This window comes from Haliotis rufescens, unplaced genomic scaffold (genome assembly GCF_023055435.1).
Source record: "Haliotis rufescens isolate VD_foot unplaced genomic scaffold, xgHalRufe1.0.p SCAF_133, whole genome shotgun sequence".
NCBI lineage: Eukaryota > Metazoa > Mollusca > Gastropoda > Lepetellida > Haliotidae > Haliotis > Haliotis rufescens.
The window spans coordinates 30,616-49,632 of record NW_025963817.1 but is presented as its reverse complement, the minus strand read 5'-3'; the positions used below and the strand labels follow the sequence as shown (position 1 = coordinate 49,632).

The 19,017-nt window shown below is 39.8% G+C and overlaps 1 protein-coding gene across 3 annotated transcripts; it reads right to left on the bottom strand.

The window, feature by feature from the left end:
- Positions 1-132: 132 nt before the first annotated feature.
- Positions 133-17,997, bottom strand: LOC124114648. Of its 3 annotated transcripts, none has more exons than XM_048394918.1 (14): positions 17,750-17,997; positions 16,481-16,589; positions 15,844-15,942; positions 14,432-14,578; positions 12,647-12,774; positions 10,929-11,037; positions 9,325-9,599; positions 8,162-8,348; positions 7,481-7,634; positions 5,896-6,025; positions 4,840-4,932; positions 3,181-3,325; positions 2,257-2,360; positions 133-1,128 (listed from the first exon to the last, which is right to left on the bottom strand). In XM_048394918.1, exons 1-14 carry the CDS (start codon positions 17,812-17,814, stop codon positions 1,068-1,070), a joined length of 1,806 nt encoding a protein of 601 aa, XP_048250875.1. In that variant the 5' UTR covers positions 17,815-17,997; the 3' UTR covers positions 133-1,067. The 3 variants fall into 3 exon arrangements, with proteins under 3 accessions (XP_048250875.1, XP_048250876.1, XP_046331277.2); XM_048394919.1 differs by lacking the exon at positions 133-1,128 and having other exon boundaries at positions 1,704-2,360; positions 8,162-8,281; positions 8,330-8,348; XM_046475321.2 differs by lacking the exon at positions 133-1,128 and having other exon boundaries at positions 1,704-2,360.
- Positions 17,998-19,017: the final 1,020 nt, after the last annotated feature.

The window sequence follows — 19,017 nt, the reverse complement described above, 5'->3', positions numbered from 1 at the left end:
CTGATGATATTATTTTGTTTGTTTGTTGTTTAACGCCACACTTGCCAATATTCCAGCTATATGATGTCAGTCTGTAAATAATCGAGTCTGGATCAGGTAATCCAGTGATTGACATCATGAGCATCGATCCACGCCATAGGGATACGATGACATGCATCAACCAAGTCTCAGGCTAACCACCCGGTCCCGTTACTCGCCTTTCACGACAAGTATAGTCGCCTGTTACGGCAAACATGGGTTGCTGAAGACCTACTCTAAGCCAGAACTTCACGGTTTGGTCTTATTTCACGTGGGCATGTCAAATATATTTATATTCAAAAGACAATATTAAGTTCAATGCATCTTTGAAACTTCGAGAACAAAACTACAATGTGAAGCTCATCCTGATATCCAAGTAAAATAATTTGGTGCCAATTTAAACGTAAGTTGTATAGATGAGTATCTCTAAATGCAAGTTGTAAAGACTTGATAAAATAATCAATAAGGCAGCTTCGAGATTAAAATCTCCTCACACTGAAGACTCTTAGATCCAAGCGTTGCTGGTCCATGCTGTGATGTTCATTACTAGGTAAAATATTTCTCATTCCCTCACACAATCTGTAAACAATTCTAGTAATTTGGCAATTTATGCAACCTGTGTAATTATCAATATCCAGTCACAGCCTACTTTTCCAATAACCGTTTAGGTAATTCTGCATGAGCTCTGTAACACACTGACATACATTTCATATACACTCATAAATCAATAGAAATTAAAGACAACATTAGGTGAGTGAGTGAGTATGGTTTTACGTTGCTTTTAGCAATATTCCAGCAATATCACGGCGGGGGTCACCAGAAATGGGCTTCACACATTGTACCCATGTTGGGAATCGAACCCGGGTCTTCGGCGTGACAAGCGAACGCTTTAACCACTAGGCTACCCGACCGCCCCGACAATATTAGGTCACAGCGAACTTATGTATAAAGTTTATCATATGCACATTTTCCTTTGGTATCTGGTGATGTTTACATACTTGGCACAAAACAAAAGCTGATCGTGTAAAATCAGGAAATGCTGTTTTGGATCACTTGGACCAGGTTATGATGATGATGATGATGATGATGATGATGACAGAAGAAACAAATCTAAAACAAAATACTAAATCAAGATAACACAATGCTTAACTGACTAAAATATATTATTAGGAGATAAAGCTACTGTGTTTTAAATTTAGAGGTTTTCAATGTTGATTTGATTACCACACATTTCATATGAATACGAAAGTGCCAGCTTATAGGTCTGAAACCCCTACATTAAAAACAAAAACAAAGTGAGAAAATAAACACATACTCTTTCAAAAGAGAACTGATGACACAATCTTATCTTATTATTAATATTTTGCAATATACTAACCAAATCATTTTTCATCAGGCTTTATGTGTAAAATGTATTGCCACACTTGTATTAGGCTTCAAAAAATAATATTCTTGGTTCTCAGGCACCGCCCGCTTCATCATAAAGTTCACCGTACGTTTTTATTTCCATTTTTAAAAAAAAACCACCAAAATCCTTAAATATTCCAAGTCCAATGGTAGTCAAATACTGTATTCCGGTATTTTACTCATCAAGGAATACATTTATGTAGGGAGGCCCTTTCCCGGGTTGATTGTACACAATTGGTTATTGATTACACAACTGTTTATTAGTAACATACTAGTTTGAACAAAAAAAAGAAAAAGACACCCCCGCACTATATTTTCAAAAACCATTGCCTGAGAACCAATTCTTTTAATTTTTTAAGCCTTAAATACTCCACAACCCACAATATTGTATTTTGCAGCATTTATTAAGTACAATCAGATCGTGAAATTGAAAACTGTTTTTAAAAAAAATAATTTTTAAATAAATATTTTCTTTAATATTCTTTTGTGGCCATCAGCAAAATTATGGTCTGAAGCGGATTTGCTACTCCTGCCGGACCAATCAGAATACAGGATTTTAAAATGTCATGGTAGAAAGGAATGTGTAAAGTGATGATAGACTATGTAAATAATTTGAAAAATGGTTCTGTGAATAATAATGGTGATTATGACTGAAAGATATGCAAACCCTGACAAGCCATTCCATGTAAAGACTGTGTCATGGACAAGGTGAACATCAGTCAGTCATCTACATTTCTCTATATATGGAAGATTTTGTTGAGGAAGTCGATACAGTCAGAGAATGGCTGCCTGGTCTGCAGCCGGACCAGCCAGGTGGCAACAGAGGGGTACCTGTCTGCCGAGATCTTCATCCCCACGTGGGCAAACAGGGCCAGGCGAGAGAACACGCAGATGTCTGCCAGAGACAGGTTCTCTCCAACCAGGTAGGTCTTGTCCTGGAATACATTACTATAGGTCACCAGTGGTAGATCATTAAACCTGCCAAATAAACATACTGTATTCGACGTAATAAGCGCCCAGGGCACTCTCAAAATTAGAAATAGGGGGCTCTTATTAGAATACAATTTTGGTGAAAAAAACCCAGAGTTGAAAGATTGTAAATTTCGTGGTTTATGCTGACAGCTTGTAATGATACAAGAGAAAAGTCTCTGTGTATTACACGCGACAGATATATTTTCCAGAATTTAATTGCCCATAATTAAGGGTGCATATAACACACTGGTGGGTAATAAACATGAATAAATAAGTCTTGTGTATATTGATCAATTGGAAGGGCTGCTAATTGGGATTGTTCACTAGCCAGTATATCAGCAAATGTCGCCGTGGGCACTTATTTGAGTGGGGCGCTTATTACGTCGAATACGGTAATTTAAAATATGACCTCCTTACCTCATTGAAATGAATGAAAAATTTGAAATGTGACCCCACACACAGGTTTGTTTGTTTGTTTGTTGTTTAACACCGCACTTAGCAATATTCCAGCTATATGACAACGGTCTGTAAATAATCGAGTCTGGACCAGACAATCCAGTGATTGACATCATGAGCATCAATCCAAGCAATTGGGACCGATGATCGGATCGATGCTCATGATATCAATATCTTGATTGTCTGGTCCAGACTCGATTATTCACAGATTGCCACATATAGCTGGAGTATTGCTGAGTGCGGGGTTAAACAACAAACCAAACCAAACCAAACCAAACCAGAAAACGTACCACACAATAAACACATGTGACACTCCCTGCCACCCACCTGTAGCGATGCCTCGAGATGCTGGAGACGGATGTGAAGTAACTCAAATGTTAGTTCCTTCTTCTTCCTCCTGTCCATATTAGTGTCCATCAAATGTCCATAGTCTCTCGTCAGCTGGGGCCAACAGGGACTGTCCTCTCGTAATCTAAAAAATGTTGAGGCAAATTTCCCACAAATTTCCTAAATGAGTTGTAGCAAAAATGAAAACAAGAATATTTTCAACATTTACAAAAAAGTATATTTTGGGTTTTTATTTCTATTTCCAAGTATTGTTGTTTACTTTACCTAAATTTAGGTAGTTTTGTCTGTAAAACACAAAAATGTATGGGTCTGGCATTGTTCAGTAGAAGAAAAACAAAACAAATTGGGCAGGAAAATCAAAAGCTTTAAGGTAACATTTGTAATTTTATTACCTAATTTATAAATGCCCTCGTTATCAAACAAATGGAAATTAGTAAAATTCAGCTATCCTTGATGATCCATTTTATTATATCTCCATTCTATTCTGATAAAAATCCTGGCCCAGTTTGCCACCAGTTTCAGCAGCTCAATCTTAGCACACAAATTTCTCTCAGTCGTGAGCATGAAACAACCAATCTGAGTTCGCCCTGGATCTACTTTCACAATCGTGACCTCATCTGTATGAAAAATCGCTGCCTGATATGTTGTTTAAACAAATCACAAGCCTGTTATAAATGATATTTTTGCTGGAAGGGATGTTTGTGTGTGTGTGTGTGCTTGCCTGTGTATGTGTATGTGTATGTGTATGTGTATGTGTGTGCTTGCCTGTGTATGTGTGTGTGTGTATGTCTGTGTGTGCATGAGTGTCTGACCGTGTGTGTGTGCAAGTGTATGTGTCTCTGTGTGTGTATGTTTGTGTGTGCGTGAGTGTCTCTGTTTGTGTGTGTCTGTATGTGTGTGTGTGTGCGTGCCTGTGTATGTGTCTGTGTGTGCATGAGTGTCTCTGTCTGTGTCTGTATGTGTCTGTGTTTCTATGCCTGTGTATGTGAGTGAGTGAGTGAGTGAGTTTGGTTTTACGCCGCTTTTAGCAATATTCCAGCAATATCACGGCGGGGGACACCAGAAATGGGCTTCACACATTGTACCCATGTCGGGATTCGAACCCGGGTCTTCGGCATGACGAGCGAACGCTTTAACTACTAGGCTACCCGACCGCCCCCTGTGTATGTTTCTCTGTGTGTGTCTGTATGTGTGCGCGTGCCTGTGTATGTGTCTCTGTGTGTACGTGAGTGTCTGTGTGTGTGTCTGTATGTGTGCGTGCATGCCTGTGTATGTGTCTCTGTGTGTATGTATGTCTGTGTGTACGTGAGTGTCTGTGTGTGTGTGTGTGTGTGTGTGTGCATGCCTGTGTATGTGTCTCTATGTGTGTGTGCGCGCCTTTGTGTCTCTGTGTGTGTATGTCTGTGTGTGCGTGTATATATATATGTGTGTATGTGTGTGTATGTGTGCATGTGTGTGTGAGTGTATGCCTGTCTCTGTGTCTGTGTGTGCCTGTTCTATGCCAAACTCTCCAGGCAAGACACACTAGACCACGGAGATGGTCAGCAGACTTTGATGGAGATTTCAAGATGATACTGAAGTCCCACTGTGACTGACAGAGTGCGACCCATGTACTTGTGATGCTGGGGCAGGACTTACCCCATCATGAAACACCTGAGGATGCTGTTGAACTTGGCGTGGTACGTGGGGTTACCTCTCAGTGACAGCAGCTCGTCCAGGTGCTCCTCGTACCTGTCGTATCGCACCATAACTTGCATATATTTTGAGGCTTAGTCATCACAAAGATAGTAGCATTCTTGCATCTTAAATGTTAGACATTATTCCTTACATCCTAAGCTCGCTACAACAGCTTGCAGTGTTTCCAGTTCACATAGAATAACATCAATTGTTCGCAATGAAAACTGATAATATGCATCCATTTTTTAGCATAATTCCTAACTTTGCTTTAAGTGAACTTATCATAGGTTACTATAAGTCTAATTGTCATTCATAAAACATAAATGTGTAAAATATGTTCACAAAAAAAACAAGATATAATCGGATTGTGTCATCTAGAACAAGTTATTTGTCTTTGAATGATGCTCCTCCCGTCCCTAAAGTTCCCTGTGTTATCAAACTAATCCTTTAACTTTGACTTCGCTGTGCAGAGTTGCTTCCCTTTGGCATTAAAGATCCTGTGATTGTGATTTCAAATCTGAAATTCACCCTGATTATTATTCTTGATATTTGGACAACTAACATCCACCAAAAGTTAAAAGACCTCTATGACCACCATCATTTAATGGTTATTCTACATCAAGTTGACATCCCCTGAAATACCGTTCACAGCGACAGAAAACTTACTCCTCCACACTTTGACTCCCATCACAAAAGGGTTTGAGTAAATTTGTTTACAATTTTGGGTAAAAAGATTAATATTTCAAATAGAGTGAGTGAGTGAGTGAGTGAGTGAGTGAGTGAGCAAGTGAGTGAGTGAGTGAGTGAGTGAGTGAGTGGTTTTACGCTGACTTTGAGCAATATTTCAGCAATATCACGGAGGGGGACACCAGAAAATGGGCTTTACACATTGTACCCATTTGGGGAATCGAACCCGGGTCTTCGGCGTGACGAGAAAACGCTTTAACCACTAGGCTACCACACCGCCCTCAAATATAGACAATAAATTATTTCCAGTACGTTTCATAGATAAATTACCTGAGTACCATAACCTTAGAGACAATGCACATTTCAACAAGGGGAGCTAACTCATTGAAGTACATGGTTTGTTCCCAAGCCTGCCAACACTGCACTTGTGACCTCTGTTCTGGATTGTCCGGCAACAGTTCTGTAACCATAACAACGTGGTAAGGAAGAAGAAAAGATTGCATCTTACAATATTGCTACACCCCCATCCACCAACACTATAGAAAGCAGGGGTCCGGAAAATTTAAAATCCCAATCGGACATTTGCATTTAGGCCACGCCCCCTTCAAAAAGCGTATTTTAGTACGACTTTTCACACACATTACAAGTTGTTACGTATTCATAATATGATGAATTATGAATTGTTTCAATTTAAATTGTTTAATTCACCGGACAATTAATAAAAAAAAATATCATTTTAGATATACATGGAAAACATACGTTTGTTTCTGTTATAATAACGATCTGTTAACGTAACGAACGGTCTAATTAATATTTATGAGTTATATTCATGAGTCTGCTCAAGTGTACGCGTTGTAACATTTGGATCGAGACTATTATCCCATATTTGGTTATCACGTGACCTCACGGGAAAAGATTTTTTTAAACTAAAGATTATTTAAAAACAAGACAGATAATATAATCACAAATACTAAAATATCGTTGATAGCAATAGTTATTTGAATACTATTTTCATCTGTACTTATTTATTGACCATAAAAAAATTTGATATCGATCGTCACAGAAAGCAAAATGGCGGTCATTCAAGATTCAATATACGACTAGCTACTGAAAACAATAAAATCTGCAAATCCTCATTGTATGTCAACCAAGTGAAAGTCGTTAGCCACGACTTACACATTAGAAAGTATACCAAATATTGAAAACTTAGTGATTCAAAATTTTAAAACTGAACTAAAGATCATTCTTGAATATCTAACAGATGGCCAAGATTGTGTGGCATTACTCCCATAGTCTATGGCAAGTCTCTTATGTTTCAAACCTTTATCCTATCAAAGCGTACGATAGATGACGAATCATATGATGACGAATCGATGATGGAATCAGTCTTACAGCCCATAACTTTTGTTCGGAATACCCTGTGTTAACCCTTTTTGAGCTTGCATGATTAGAAAACACATTCTGACTGTCATTTTCCCAATCTGGTAAGCAATGCTCTGATTTGTCGCATTAAAGGTCGTTCTGACGGGACCCATAATGGGATGTCCTCAGATCTTTGTTCAGCGATAGCGTGAACAAAGATTGGATTTTAATGAGATTTGATGAAAAGATGCATCTACAAACATCTAACAGAAAATAATTATATACATTTCATATAGTCTCTGACCACTACAAAACCCTTATGAAGGGAACTAACCTCTGATTGAACAAAATAGATATATAATGCTTCATTTCTTTGGCCGCTTATCACATCAACTCATGACGAATGCCAAATGAAACAAATATATTAAAATTAACAATTTTTTTTATTAAATTTCAAATTACCATAACTTAGTAATATATCTGTTAAATCTTTCAGTTTAGGAAAAACCTTACTTACTCCAAGTGTACTTTCACAACAAACTGAGATACCTACTTTTGCCACTAAAAGCCTTGTCCAGATACTCCAGGACGGTCCTGGGACCTGTCACCATACGGCCGCCATGTTGTATCCTCATCACTGATCCTGACCCAGCTGCTCGGCCAATCAGATCGATGAAGGGACAGTCAACACTCTTGTAGGACACACCCTTCCATGGAAACAATAGGAATCATAGTGAGGACCCATCAATCAATATTCATGACCAACAATGGATCAGAATGACAGGTGATCTGTGCAAATGTCCCCAAACCTCAAATAAATTTTTTTTAACAAGCATGAAATACTCACATCCCCCACCAATATGACATGTCTGGTTGTGTGCAAAGCAAGAAATATATTACGTTTTTCAAGATCTGCTCCAGAAACAAGCACTACCGCCATTTTCAGTCTAAGTCACAGTTGTTGCTATGGAAACTCAAAAAGAAATTCTCCGAAATGACAAACTATTAAAAGGCACCAGTTTACCAATAGACCTATGTATGTGCCAAGTTTGGTGAAGAAATATTATACAGTTTTCAAGATCTGCTCTGGAAAGGAGCACTGAAATCTTTATAGCCAAGACATTTCCCCGTGATTGAATGAAATATGTGTATCGTATGAATCGTATCATGACCTGATACATGTGCTGATACTTGGAGAACAGGAACATGTACACAAGAAGAGTGGACATTTTACCTTTTCACTGAGGAGTATTTTCACCTGCCACACCTCGGTGGAGGTGGGGTAGTTGTAGACGGTGATGTCATCTTTGTGGACGTAGGGTAGCTTGGCCTGGACCAGGGACTTGGTGCTTGCCTGGATCAGGGACTTGGTGCTTGCCTCGATCAGGGACTTGGTGCTTGCCTCTGTCTCTCCTATAGCCCTGAGACCAAACAACAACGATTGCAATGGTATTGAGATAGGTAAACACACTATTGTAGGGGGTTCGTATAGGCCTACAAACAAAGTGCCTGTTGCAGGCAAATTCTGAATAAATCAATGTTTTGTTCATAATTTGGATTTTTCTAAAGTCATATTTTCTTAAATTCAGAGTCACTGCAACAATTCATTTTAGCAATGAATTCAATGCATGATGAAAATCCTTCTCCTCTCTCTTGGTCCAGTTATCAATGAAACACATGCCACTTCTGCAAAGCCATAACAATAGTTGCAACTATCATAATTATTATAACAAAAAATTGAAATTTTTCAATACAAATGTAGGAATTTTTTAATGACATTTGTTGTATTTTTGTGGCCAAATATCGACCTTATGGCAGGTCTAACCAAGCATGAAATATTCATATCCCCCGCCAATATGACATGTCCGGTTGTGTTCAAGGCAAGAAATTTGTACATTTTTCAAGATCTGCTCAAGAAAGGAGCACTACCACAATTTTCAGTCTTAGTCAAAGTCGTTGCCATGGAAAGTCGAAAAAATAAATTTTCAAAAATCCAAAACTATCAAAAGGCACCAGATCACCATTAGACCTATCTATGTGCCAAGTTTGGTTAAGATATCTCTCATGGTTTTTGACAGACTGAAGGAAGGATGGACAGCACCAATTACTATATCCCCTTCCACTTCGTAGCAGGGGATAATATCCCCCAGTTATTGTGAGGCTACAACCACTGCGGTGACAGCTTGACAAGTACAGATACTGTCCAACAGAATTGACTTCCATGGCGGCCATATTGAACTTTGGATTCTAACCTCTTGCTAATGATGCAATGACTGACAAACAGTCCATGACAGAAGCCCCCTTGTCTTTTCAGTCAGGTGAGATGACAAAGTGATAATAATTTTGTATAAAAAAGGAAACTTATTAACTATGATTCAGAACTTTCAACATCCATACCTGTCTATGTGTGGACTTCCATCAAAGCGCTTGTGTTTTGTGCCACACTTGAAGTTACTCAGTCCGACGAGCAGCCATGGGGCTTTGGTCATGATGGTGTTTGAAAAGCGTACCATGGTTTTCTCACTTGCCTTGAAGGACAGTCTACCCTCCAAGTTTTTTAAATATCGGACAATATTGGGGAAGTGCTTGTCTGTGAATGGTAGCCCACTGACAAAGAACATCCGAACTCGGGGCAAAACTGTCAAATCGGCCACTGTGAATCTGTCTCCAACCTAAACATATCGAGCTGACACTGATCAATCTGGACATATGTATGTACAGAGCTCCAGATAAGATGCGTATCTGCGTAAAATACGCATCAGAAATGCAGAAATACGCAGTAAAATAAAATCCTGCGTATTCGATTAGCAAATCAGAAACTTATTTTGAAAATATAAACGGGCATTCCGTCAACCTTGCCAAACTTCACAATGACAGTTACATCATGATCATTTGCCATCACACTTTCTTGTGGAAGTATCGTGCTATTTTTGAGTCCTATAAAGCTCTCGAACCTACACAACACCAGTTTGCAGGGACTAGATGAATAGTGTTTTTAAAAATTTAACTTAAATACCCACATGTGTAAAAACTAGTGGGTAATTACTGATACCCAATGATTTTAAAATGCATGGGTTAAATACCCACAACACCAAAAGCTTATCTGGAGCTCTGATTGTAGAAATCATACGAGTATGTGTCATACTGATTTTACGAAATCAGTGTCAGAATTCTTCTATTTCCAGAGGGATATACTAGAACTCTTACACGAGTTTAATAAAATCAGTACGACACAAGTGTAATAATTTAGTTATTAGTTTCATCTTAGTTTTTGCTACCGCTAAACAAGGATCTGAAGACATCCCATTACAGGTCAAGTCACAACGACCTTTCAGCCGACCAATCAGAGCCTCGCTTACCTGATTAGGAATGTGATATTTGGAATGTATTTCCTAATCAGGCAACCTCAAAAGGGTTAACACGGGGTATTTCAAACAACAGTTGTGAGCCGTATGACTGATTCTGTCAAAATAGTTCCCTGCATCTCGCTTCCGTTGGATAAACATTTGAAACGGAACAGCCCCTAGGAGAACTACCTTACAATCTTGGCCATCTATTAGACATTACAGAATGTTATTTTGTTCAGTCGTCCACTTCTAAATTGAGAACTTTGTCCAAATATTTTTCAAAGCGTTGCCCAGGGAAGTTTGAAACTAGTGCTGTAAAGCTCAAAAAGCTGCTTTCTGATTGGATAATGTCCACTTCTTGTTGGTCATTTAATTGGTTGGTCAAAGTCCCTGAAAGGTCATTGTGACATGAGCTGTAATAGGATTTCCTCTGATCTGCTTAGCGGTATCGAGAACAAAGATCTGATTTGAATGAGATTGACAAGACTAAAGACCAACGAAAGAAGAATTTGTCCTGCTTTAGAAATGTCAGACAAAACTAAGAATCTTAATTCCAAACAAAACTAGTAAGCAAGATACTACTCAAAGCACATTATACTTCTACTCAGCACTGAATGAGAAACCACTATGTAAAATGGAGAGAGAGATTCTGACCAGGTACTGTCTGTCTTGCAGCCCCGTCTCCAGGACGACCAGGTTCTGGTAGCACGCGAGGGCATGTTTCTCCAGCTCCTCCTGGGTTCGGTGGGTCCCATCATACACTCTGAAACAGGCAGGACAACAGGGCCTTACCAGGTGCCAGATACTGGATCATATATGCATGCAAGTAATTTACATTATTAGTCTTGCTTCAGATTTCCCTCAAAGTACTAGTGAGAATCCTCTGCTAAAAGAAAAAAAGACTGTGTGTTTGGATATAAAGATGCTAGCCCTTATTGTAAAACCAGAACCAGACCTCGCCAAAGGAAAAACTCCCTCCCTCCCTCCCCCCCTCTCTCTCTCCAAACATAAAGAGATGCATTGAAGAAACACTGTTCACTATTTACATCATTCACTTTGAGCATGTCTCCGGAACGCAGTCATTTCATGCAGCACAAAGCACATGCAGAAATGTGTGCATTTTCCCCCTTTTCACCATATAAAAAAACAAAACACCAACATTTCACACTTGACTTTGAAAAGGTTCAGGAAACAAGGTTCCATTAACTGAACTCCAAAGAGGCGTTGCTGTCTGGATGCTACAGGCAGGATTAACATCAACTGCAGTGGCGAGGCACTTTGGGTGTCATGTGTCTACCATCCCCAGATTGGTCACAAGGCATCCACAGAAAGCCAGTGTCCAACACCAGCCTTGTACTGTGCCGCCGAGGGTCAGTACTCCAGTGCAGGACTATTACGTGTGTGACTGACAGTGACGAGCAATACAGACAGGTGCAACCATTCAAGGTCCACATGTAAGCCGACACAGTTCGTCTTCGTCTAAGAGGGGCTGGAATCAGATATCGTTGTGCTATGTTGGGCCCATACTAAACGACGCCAACAATGTCTGCAGTGGCCCAACAGCACCTGTGTTGGCGACATTCAGCAGCGGCAGCAAGTTGTCTTTCTCACTCCGATAGCCATATCAGAGTGTGCATGCAAACTACTTAATGAGGGTACTGCTGTGTCTTACAGGCCAACCGGTGGGAAGGAGGAAGCATCGTGGTGTGGGGAGGCTTCAGTTATCATCACAGGAGCGATCTACACGTGTTCCGTTAGCGTGTGGCTACTGTCGTGTACATGGATGATGTTCTTCGTATTCATGTCAGACCGCTTCCTGGGTCAACCTCAACTCTAGGTCTTTCAGCAGGACAACGCTTGTCCCCATACAGCACAGGTCTCCATGCACTTCCTCAGGGTGAATAACATTCCTGTGATACCCTGGCCGTCTTTGTCACCGGACATGGCGCCAATGGAGCATGTCTTGTACGAGATTGGGAGACGTCTTCAGGCTGCAAGGCAGCCACATACACTTCAGGAACTGAAAGCCTTTTTGGTTCGGGAATGGAACGGCATTCTTCCAAAGACTAGCAACTCAAGGAGACATTAATGTGTGGCCTGTATAGCAGCTAACGGAAGCCACACACGCTATTGATGGGCATAACTGACATTTATCATGTTTCTGTTAAGGGGGTGCCAAGTTTTCAGGGGGATTTTTCAATAAATGCGGATTTGTCATCAAACAATCAAGCTAATTTGTTCTCAAATGTTTTTTTCTGTCATGATTTCTTAATATTATCTACATATCTTTTATGGTCTTAACGCTGTCCCCATTATATGTACACCTGGTGGAATATAGACTCAAGCTGGTCCTCTTCCCTTCATTCACGTACCTACAAAAAATGTCCCTTTTTGCCTTGGGCATGTTAGGATGGACAGTCTTGAGGTATGCCTCCTTTGATGGGTGTTTGAGTCTCAGGATGAATGGGAGGGTATTCTGATACACCAGAGGTACATGGTCCTGCAGCAGAACACATCATCATCATCATCATCATCATAGTAGACAGGGTTCACGTATAAAGACTTGGACCTGGCTGTATCAAAGCTTCATTAACTAACAGCTACAGTAAACCCTTATGATACATTAAATACATGGCCTTCCTACAGCAGAAACATGCACTAACTTCTTCATCGCTCATGGATTTGAGCATCTTCCCGAGGCAAGGGGGTTAACTGACCAGTCCAGTTTCTACCCTTGCCGAACTAGGCTGGAGTTATATTTGGGCTGGACTAATGAGGCTATGCATAGTCCAATGAAAAGTGTGTATCAAAATCAACATCCTGTTCGTAAACTGCCATGTAGATTTCAGTCGATTGCAGGATTTAGCGTCAACAGATATTTTCCAAATCTTTTCATATCTTTAATCAAGGTGCTCACGTGATTTGATGCACTTCGCGAAGTCAGATCAGTTTTATTACAACATAGACCTTGATTATCGATCAGATCGTCTTAGGGACATAGAAGGGACATAATTCGTAATAACCACTAGTGGCGCTACAACCGAACCCAGATATTCCAAGCTAGTTCGGCAGGGTGGAAACTGGACTTTCACAGTCCTTGCCCCAGGAAGATAGGTTTTGAGGTGCTGAGTTTGTTTTCTGAAAACACAGTCTTTCCTTGTGTGTCCTAAGCATTCAAAGAATATGTTCGCAGCCCTGTTTGTTTTTAATGACATGCTAATGATACCCCAGGACCTTAATTAAGTTAACGACGTCATTAAAATGTTAGTACAACTTGATTTAATGATACATTAGTTAATGAGGTTCAATGACATGTTGATGCATCAATGAAGTTTGATACAGCCAGGTCTTGGACATTATAACCCAAATTAGTTTCATTTATCACGAACCCTGAAGATCCGGGTAGAGAATAGGTCATCAGCAACCCATTCTTGTGATAATAGGTGACAACGTTCGTAAGAGGCGATTAATGGGATTGGTTGAAGCATGTCATCGAATCCCAATTACATAGATTGATGCTCATGATGTCAATCACTGGATTGTCTGGTCCAGACCGACGTCATATAGCTGTAATATTGCTGAGTGTGGCATTAAACAACAAACAAACAAATTATTTATCATATAATGGCAAGTAATAATATTGTTTATGCAACATACCAATCTGAAAAACGTGGTATCAAGATAAAAAGAATAGGCAAGAAGGTCGGTCACCTGACAGGAACTACTTTCAAGCTCTACATGACGCATGTGTACGTACCTGCTTACTATGTTGTCAAATGTTCCCAATACATGTACAGAGGGGGTTGAAATGTGTGGCAGATTCTGTAGACAAACATGGCTACAAAGCATCAGCTTGAGAGCATCATTTTGTGTTTAACACTCACACCTTATTAGGTTTCTTACATCGACAGACCCGTGAAGATCCGGGGTAGAATGGGTCTTCATCAACCCATGCTTGCCATAATGGGGGGCTATGCTTGTCCTAAGACGCGACTAACGGGATCTGGTGGTCAGGCTGGCTGACTTGGTTGATGCATGTCATCGCATCCCAATTGCTTTGATCGATGCTCATGATGTCAATCACTGGAATGTCTGGTCCAGACTCGATTATTTACAGAACGCCGTCATATAAAAAACAAACAAACAACAAATCTTACATCAACAAGACCAAGCTCCCAATCCATCCACATCTTGACCTGTGCCCTTTCCCAGGGGTCAACTGGGTACAGCCTGCTGCCTGGGCACACAGTGTCCAAGTACTCGATGATCACACTGGACTCGAACATCACACAATCAGGGACGTCCTGCGAAAACACAAGTCTATACCTTACAACAGGAGTCAGAGGTAAGAAATAAACATACCGGTAAGGAGTCAGAGGTAGGAAATAAACATAATGTGTTTTTATAAAACTCCAGTGACGTCATCCTATTGTTCTCCAGTCGGGTTAAATCTCATAAACAGGGACGTTGTAATGTCCCTGGGATTTAATACAATATCCCCGGGATTTTATAGGATATTCAAGTCATATTTGCTATATAATGTGTTATAATATCCCAGGGATTTTATATAATGTCCTGGGTATTTTATTAATATAACTTCTGTTCAGATTGTAACATGTAATGAAATGTAAAATCAAATGACAAATGTTTTCTTTATATTCCCGAGGATCGAACTCGCAACTTTCATATCTGTAGCCCAGTGAGTGTACCACAAGGCTACGGAGGTGTTGATAAGCCGCACTGCTTTTTAGAATGTCCTTTTCAAGATCCGTACGCCAGCAACAGATATTTTATGCCCGTTTCCTAAGGTTCATGGAAAGTATGTTCGAAACATAAAAATGTTGATAAATGTCTTAAGGTTCAAAATCTGTTTATAAGTAGGATAAAACACTTCCCCTCGGGTTGTTATGATATTTAAAACCCATTCCCTCGAAAAATCCCTCGGGATGCGGGTTTTAAATATCATAACAACCCTCGGACGTGTTTCATCCTATACTTAAATTTGAGGGTGTTTTTCACTACAGTAATCTACGGTTATAACAAACTCGAGGGGACCACTAATTTTACTTTGTAATAACTGTAGTTTGTTATAAGCATACATACAGCATTTCAACAAATGGTCGGGACGAAAAAATTAGTTCGTTATATCGGTCAGTTCGTTTTAAACGTAGTTGACTGTATTTGATGCCCTGAAATTTTGATATTTATATATATATACACCCTAAAATCTAAAACATTTTGCTTTTTGACATTGTAAAATACAAAAGTTATCAGTAGGATCCCGAAGGACACTTTCTCTACATGATCTCCAGCAGTTGTGAGACAGACGTGATGTCACTCTGGAAGGCTAGGATGTTAACCTGGAAAGCTATGACATCACCATGGAATGCGATGACATCATTATACAATGGATGATGTCACACATAATCCAGTGAACTCACCTAGCTAGCAGAAGTTTTTCTGATTAATAATCTGACCTGAAATCCAGTAGGTTTGATTTACAAACACATAACTTCTGTACATGACATGCAATACAGATATTGTTAGTAAAACTGATTAATGGTGTCACCTGTACGTTCTTGAATGCAATGGCTGGTATTTTTCTGTTGGGACTGATCTTCACGAAGTCTGGGTGATGATTCTCTCCCGTGAGCAGATTCACCTCAACCTGATGTACACAAACACACATAAACTACACAGCGAGCGAATGGGCTTAAAAATGTAGCATTGATGACTTGCCATCTTAATATTAAGGAAAGAAAGCAAGAAGTGATCGGTCGGTGCTGAGATCAATGATGGCGGCAGGACCCAGTGATATAATAGAAGACCAGACCCGTGAAGATCCAGGGTAGAATAGGTCTTCAGCAATCGATGCTTGCCGTAAAAGGTGACTTACAATGCTTGTCGAATGAGGCGACTAATGGGATCGGGTGGTCAGGCTCGCTGACTCGGTTGATGCATGTAATGGTATCCCAATTGTGTAAGGGATGCTCATGATATCAAACACTGGATTGTCTGGTCCAGACTCGATTATTTACAGACCGCCGTCATATAGCTGGAATATAGCTGAGTGCGGCATTAAACAACAAACAAAACATACAAGACCATAGAATACCCAGCTAACATATTGCTATGGCTGCACTTGATTCACAAACCAGTGATTGATAACATGAACACTCCACACCATCAGGAGTACAGTGTCTTACCGTCTTATATGGAATCTTCTTTTCATGGAGAGCAATACGGACTCTCCTTGCACAAGGGCTGTGTTCATTGTCAAACAAGGTGATGCCATCTTCAATTTCAAATTTGTTCCTGAGGTTAAAAAATATGAAACATAAGCCTTAAAAAAATAAAAGAATTGGTTCCCAGGCAATGTTTTTTTTTAAATATAGTGCGGGCGAGCGGTGTCTTTTTTTCTTCTTTTTTTTTGGGTGTGTGTGTGTTCAAACTAGTATGTAACCAATAAACAATTGTGTACAATCAACCTGGGAAAGGGCCTCTCTTCATGAATATATTCCTTGATGAGTAAATTACTGGAATACAGTATTTAACTACCGTTGGACTTATTTAAGGATTTTTTTTTTTTAAATGGAAATAAAAACGTAACATGCGGTGAACTTTATGATGATGTGTGTGGTGCCTGAGAACCAAGACTATTATTTGTTTTAGCCTAATAAATTATTATAAATGTAACCTACAGGTCTCGATCAATATTACCGCAATATCGTAGTGGAACTAATCGAGGCCAGGCCAGTCATTTATGAAGCAGACCGTAGGAAGGATTTTCATAGTAGGGGGTAGTCGATCCTCACTAATAACATATTTATCTCACGTGTGACTGACAAATTCAAAGTTGTATATATTTTCATGACTTTTGAGATAATATATATTCCACATATACATATATAGCTATGTCTCTCTTGTTTTCTTTTGGACTAGCTAAACTACAGCTAGGAGGGAACAACATTTCAAATTGTGAAAAATAGAAGAATGCATTCATGCAAGATTCTAATAGATCTTTATTCTAAAATATTAAAAATGTTATTGTTAAATAGAGAATCTCACCCGAGTGTCTTTTGATATCAAATATATCAACACGAGTTGATAAAAGTGGTAAAATTCTGAGTGAGATTTTATATATCATCCAACATCATTCTTCCAACTTTTTCAATTAGTAGACAGTAATTAGCAGTGTTTTCAGTGTAAAAAGTACTGCTAACAGCTTCAGTAGCAGAGCCATTAGTGATGTCATTTGATTGTGACGTCATGGTAACCGGTGACGTCACAATGGTCTGCAAAGCATTGTGATGTAATTTCATTGCAGCGATATCTACAGTGTAGATATCGCTTGATCTAGTCCAAGCAATATCTCCCGACTACAGAGTGTATTTCAAAATTACTACAATACTGGCCCCGATGTAATGATGTGTAAAATATAACAAAAACATCGTCACATCCGTGTTACAACCTACCTTGATCCGCTTTTCTGGAACAATTTTTCAAAGAACAATTGACAGAACGATATGATAAGCCCCATCCTCCTGCAAACACATCTGCCTTTGTCAACTCAGTTCACAATATGTCTCAGTTGCGGTATTGAGGACAGTATAACCTGGATTGTGTTAAGTAACAGGTGTTTATTTACAAACGACTGTCATGCAGCGAAAACCGCATGACCTTTGAAGTCGTTTTCATATCCCGCGTTGGGAAACCCGGAAGCAACAACTGCTATTTTAACATTGTTAGAGTTACCCCCCTTGACCACTGCTACACGCCCAGACATTTCCACGATCTGTCTTCGTAAGACATGTTTGAGATAGTGTTATGTAGGTAGATAAAACATGTAAGTTTTAAGATAAATTAATTAAACAAATATAGACTAATTGATAAATATATTTGTTTTATTATATTTCACATTGCGGGTGCAGATCACAAGACAGTGGCTATCGATGGTGTGGATGACATTCCTACGGTGTCAGCCTGCTGACGGGGTAACGTCTTTGGTCAGGGTATGGTTAGACGATGGTCTTGAGAACAGTGCTGGACGTTCCACTTCAAGTATCTTCACAACCCTTCATCCTATTAACTAAATTCATTAATTTGCCTCGCCTTCGTGATCACCGTAACAATTTTGGATCTTATCACCATCCAATGTTCCTTAAACAGATTTCTGAATTACATGTACAAACTGATCCATGCAGTTTTATCATGTTAATAATCTTGATCACTTACCCAATGGACCGTCTCCGTGGTCTAGTGGTAGAGCGTCCGCCCGGAGAGCGGAAGGTCCGGGGTTCGATCCCGGGCCGCGTCATAGCAAAAGACGTTAAAAGATGGTACTTGTTGTTACCCTGTCTGGCGCTCGGCATTAAGGGGCTAAAACAAGGACTGGTCGGCTCGGAGTCAGTATACTGTGTCTGAGTGGGGTATTCATGTTAAACTGCGGCATGGTATCTCAGTGAGCTAGCACTATAAATCGGCATCAGTCCGGACTAGTACAAGCAGCCACACAAACACACACACGTACATGCACGTCGCTATATAAGCGCAATAATCTTGGACGCGACGTTAAACCCCATTTCACCTCACCTCACTTACCCAATGTGAACAATGCTCAGGAGGGGTATTGGACACGAGTGGCCCAGTCGCCTGAGGCGTCGCATTTCTCTATGTCCCTTGGTCGTGTCAGGTTTGAGTAGCCATGGATGATACCAAAGGTGTAAACATCAAAAACCTGGAT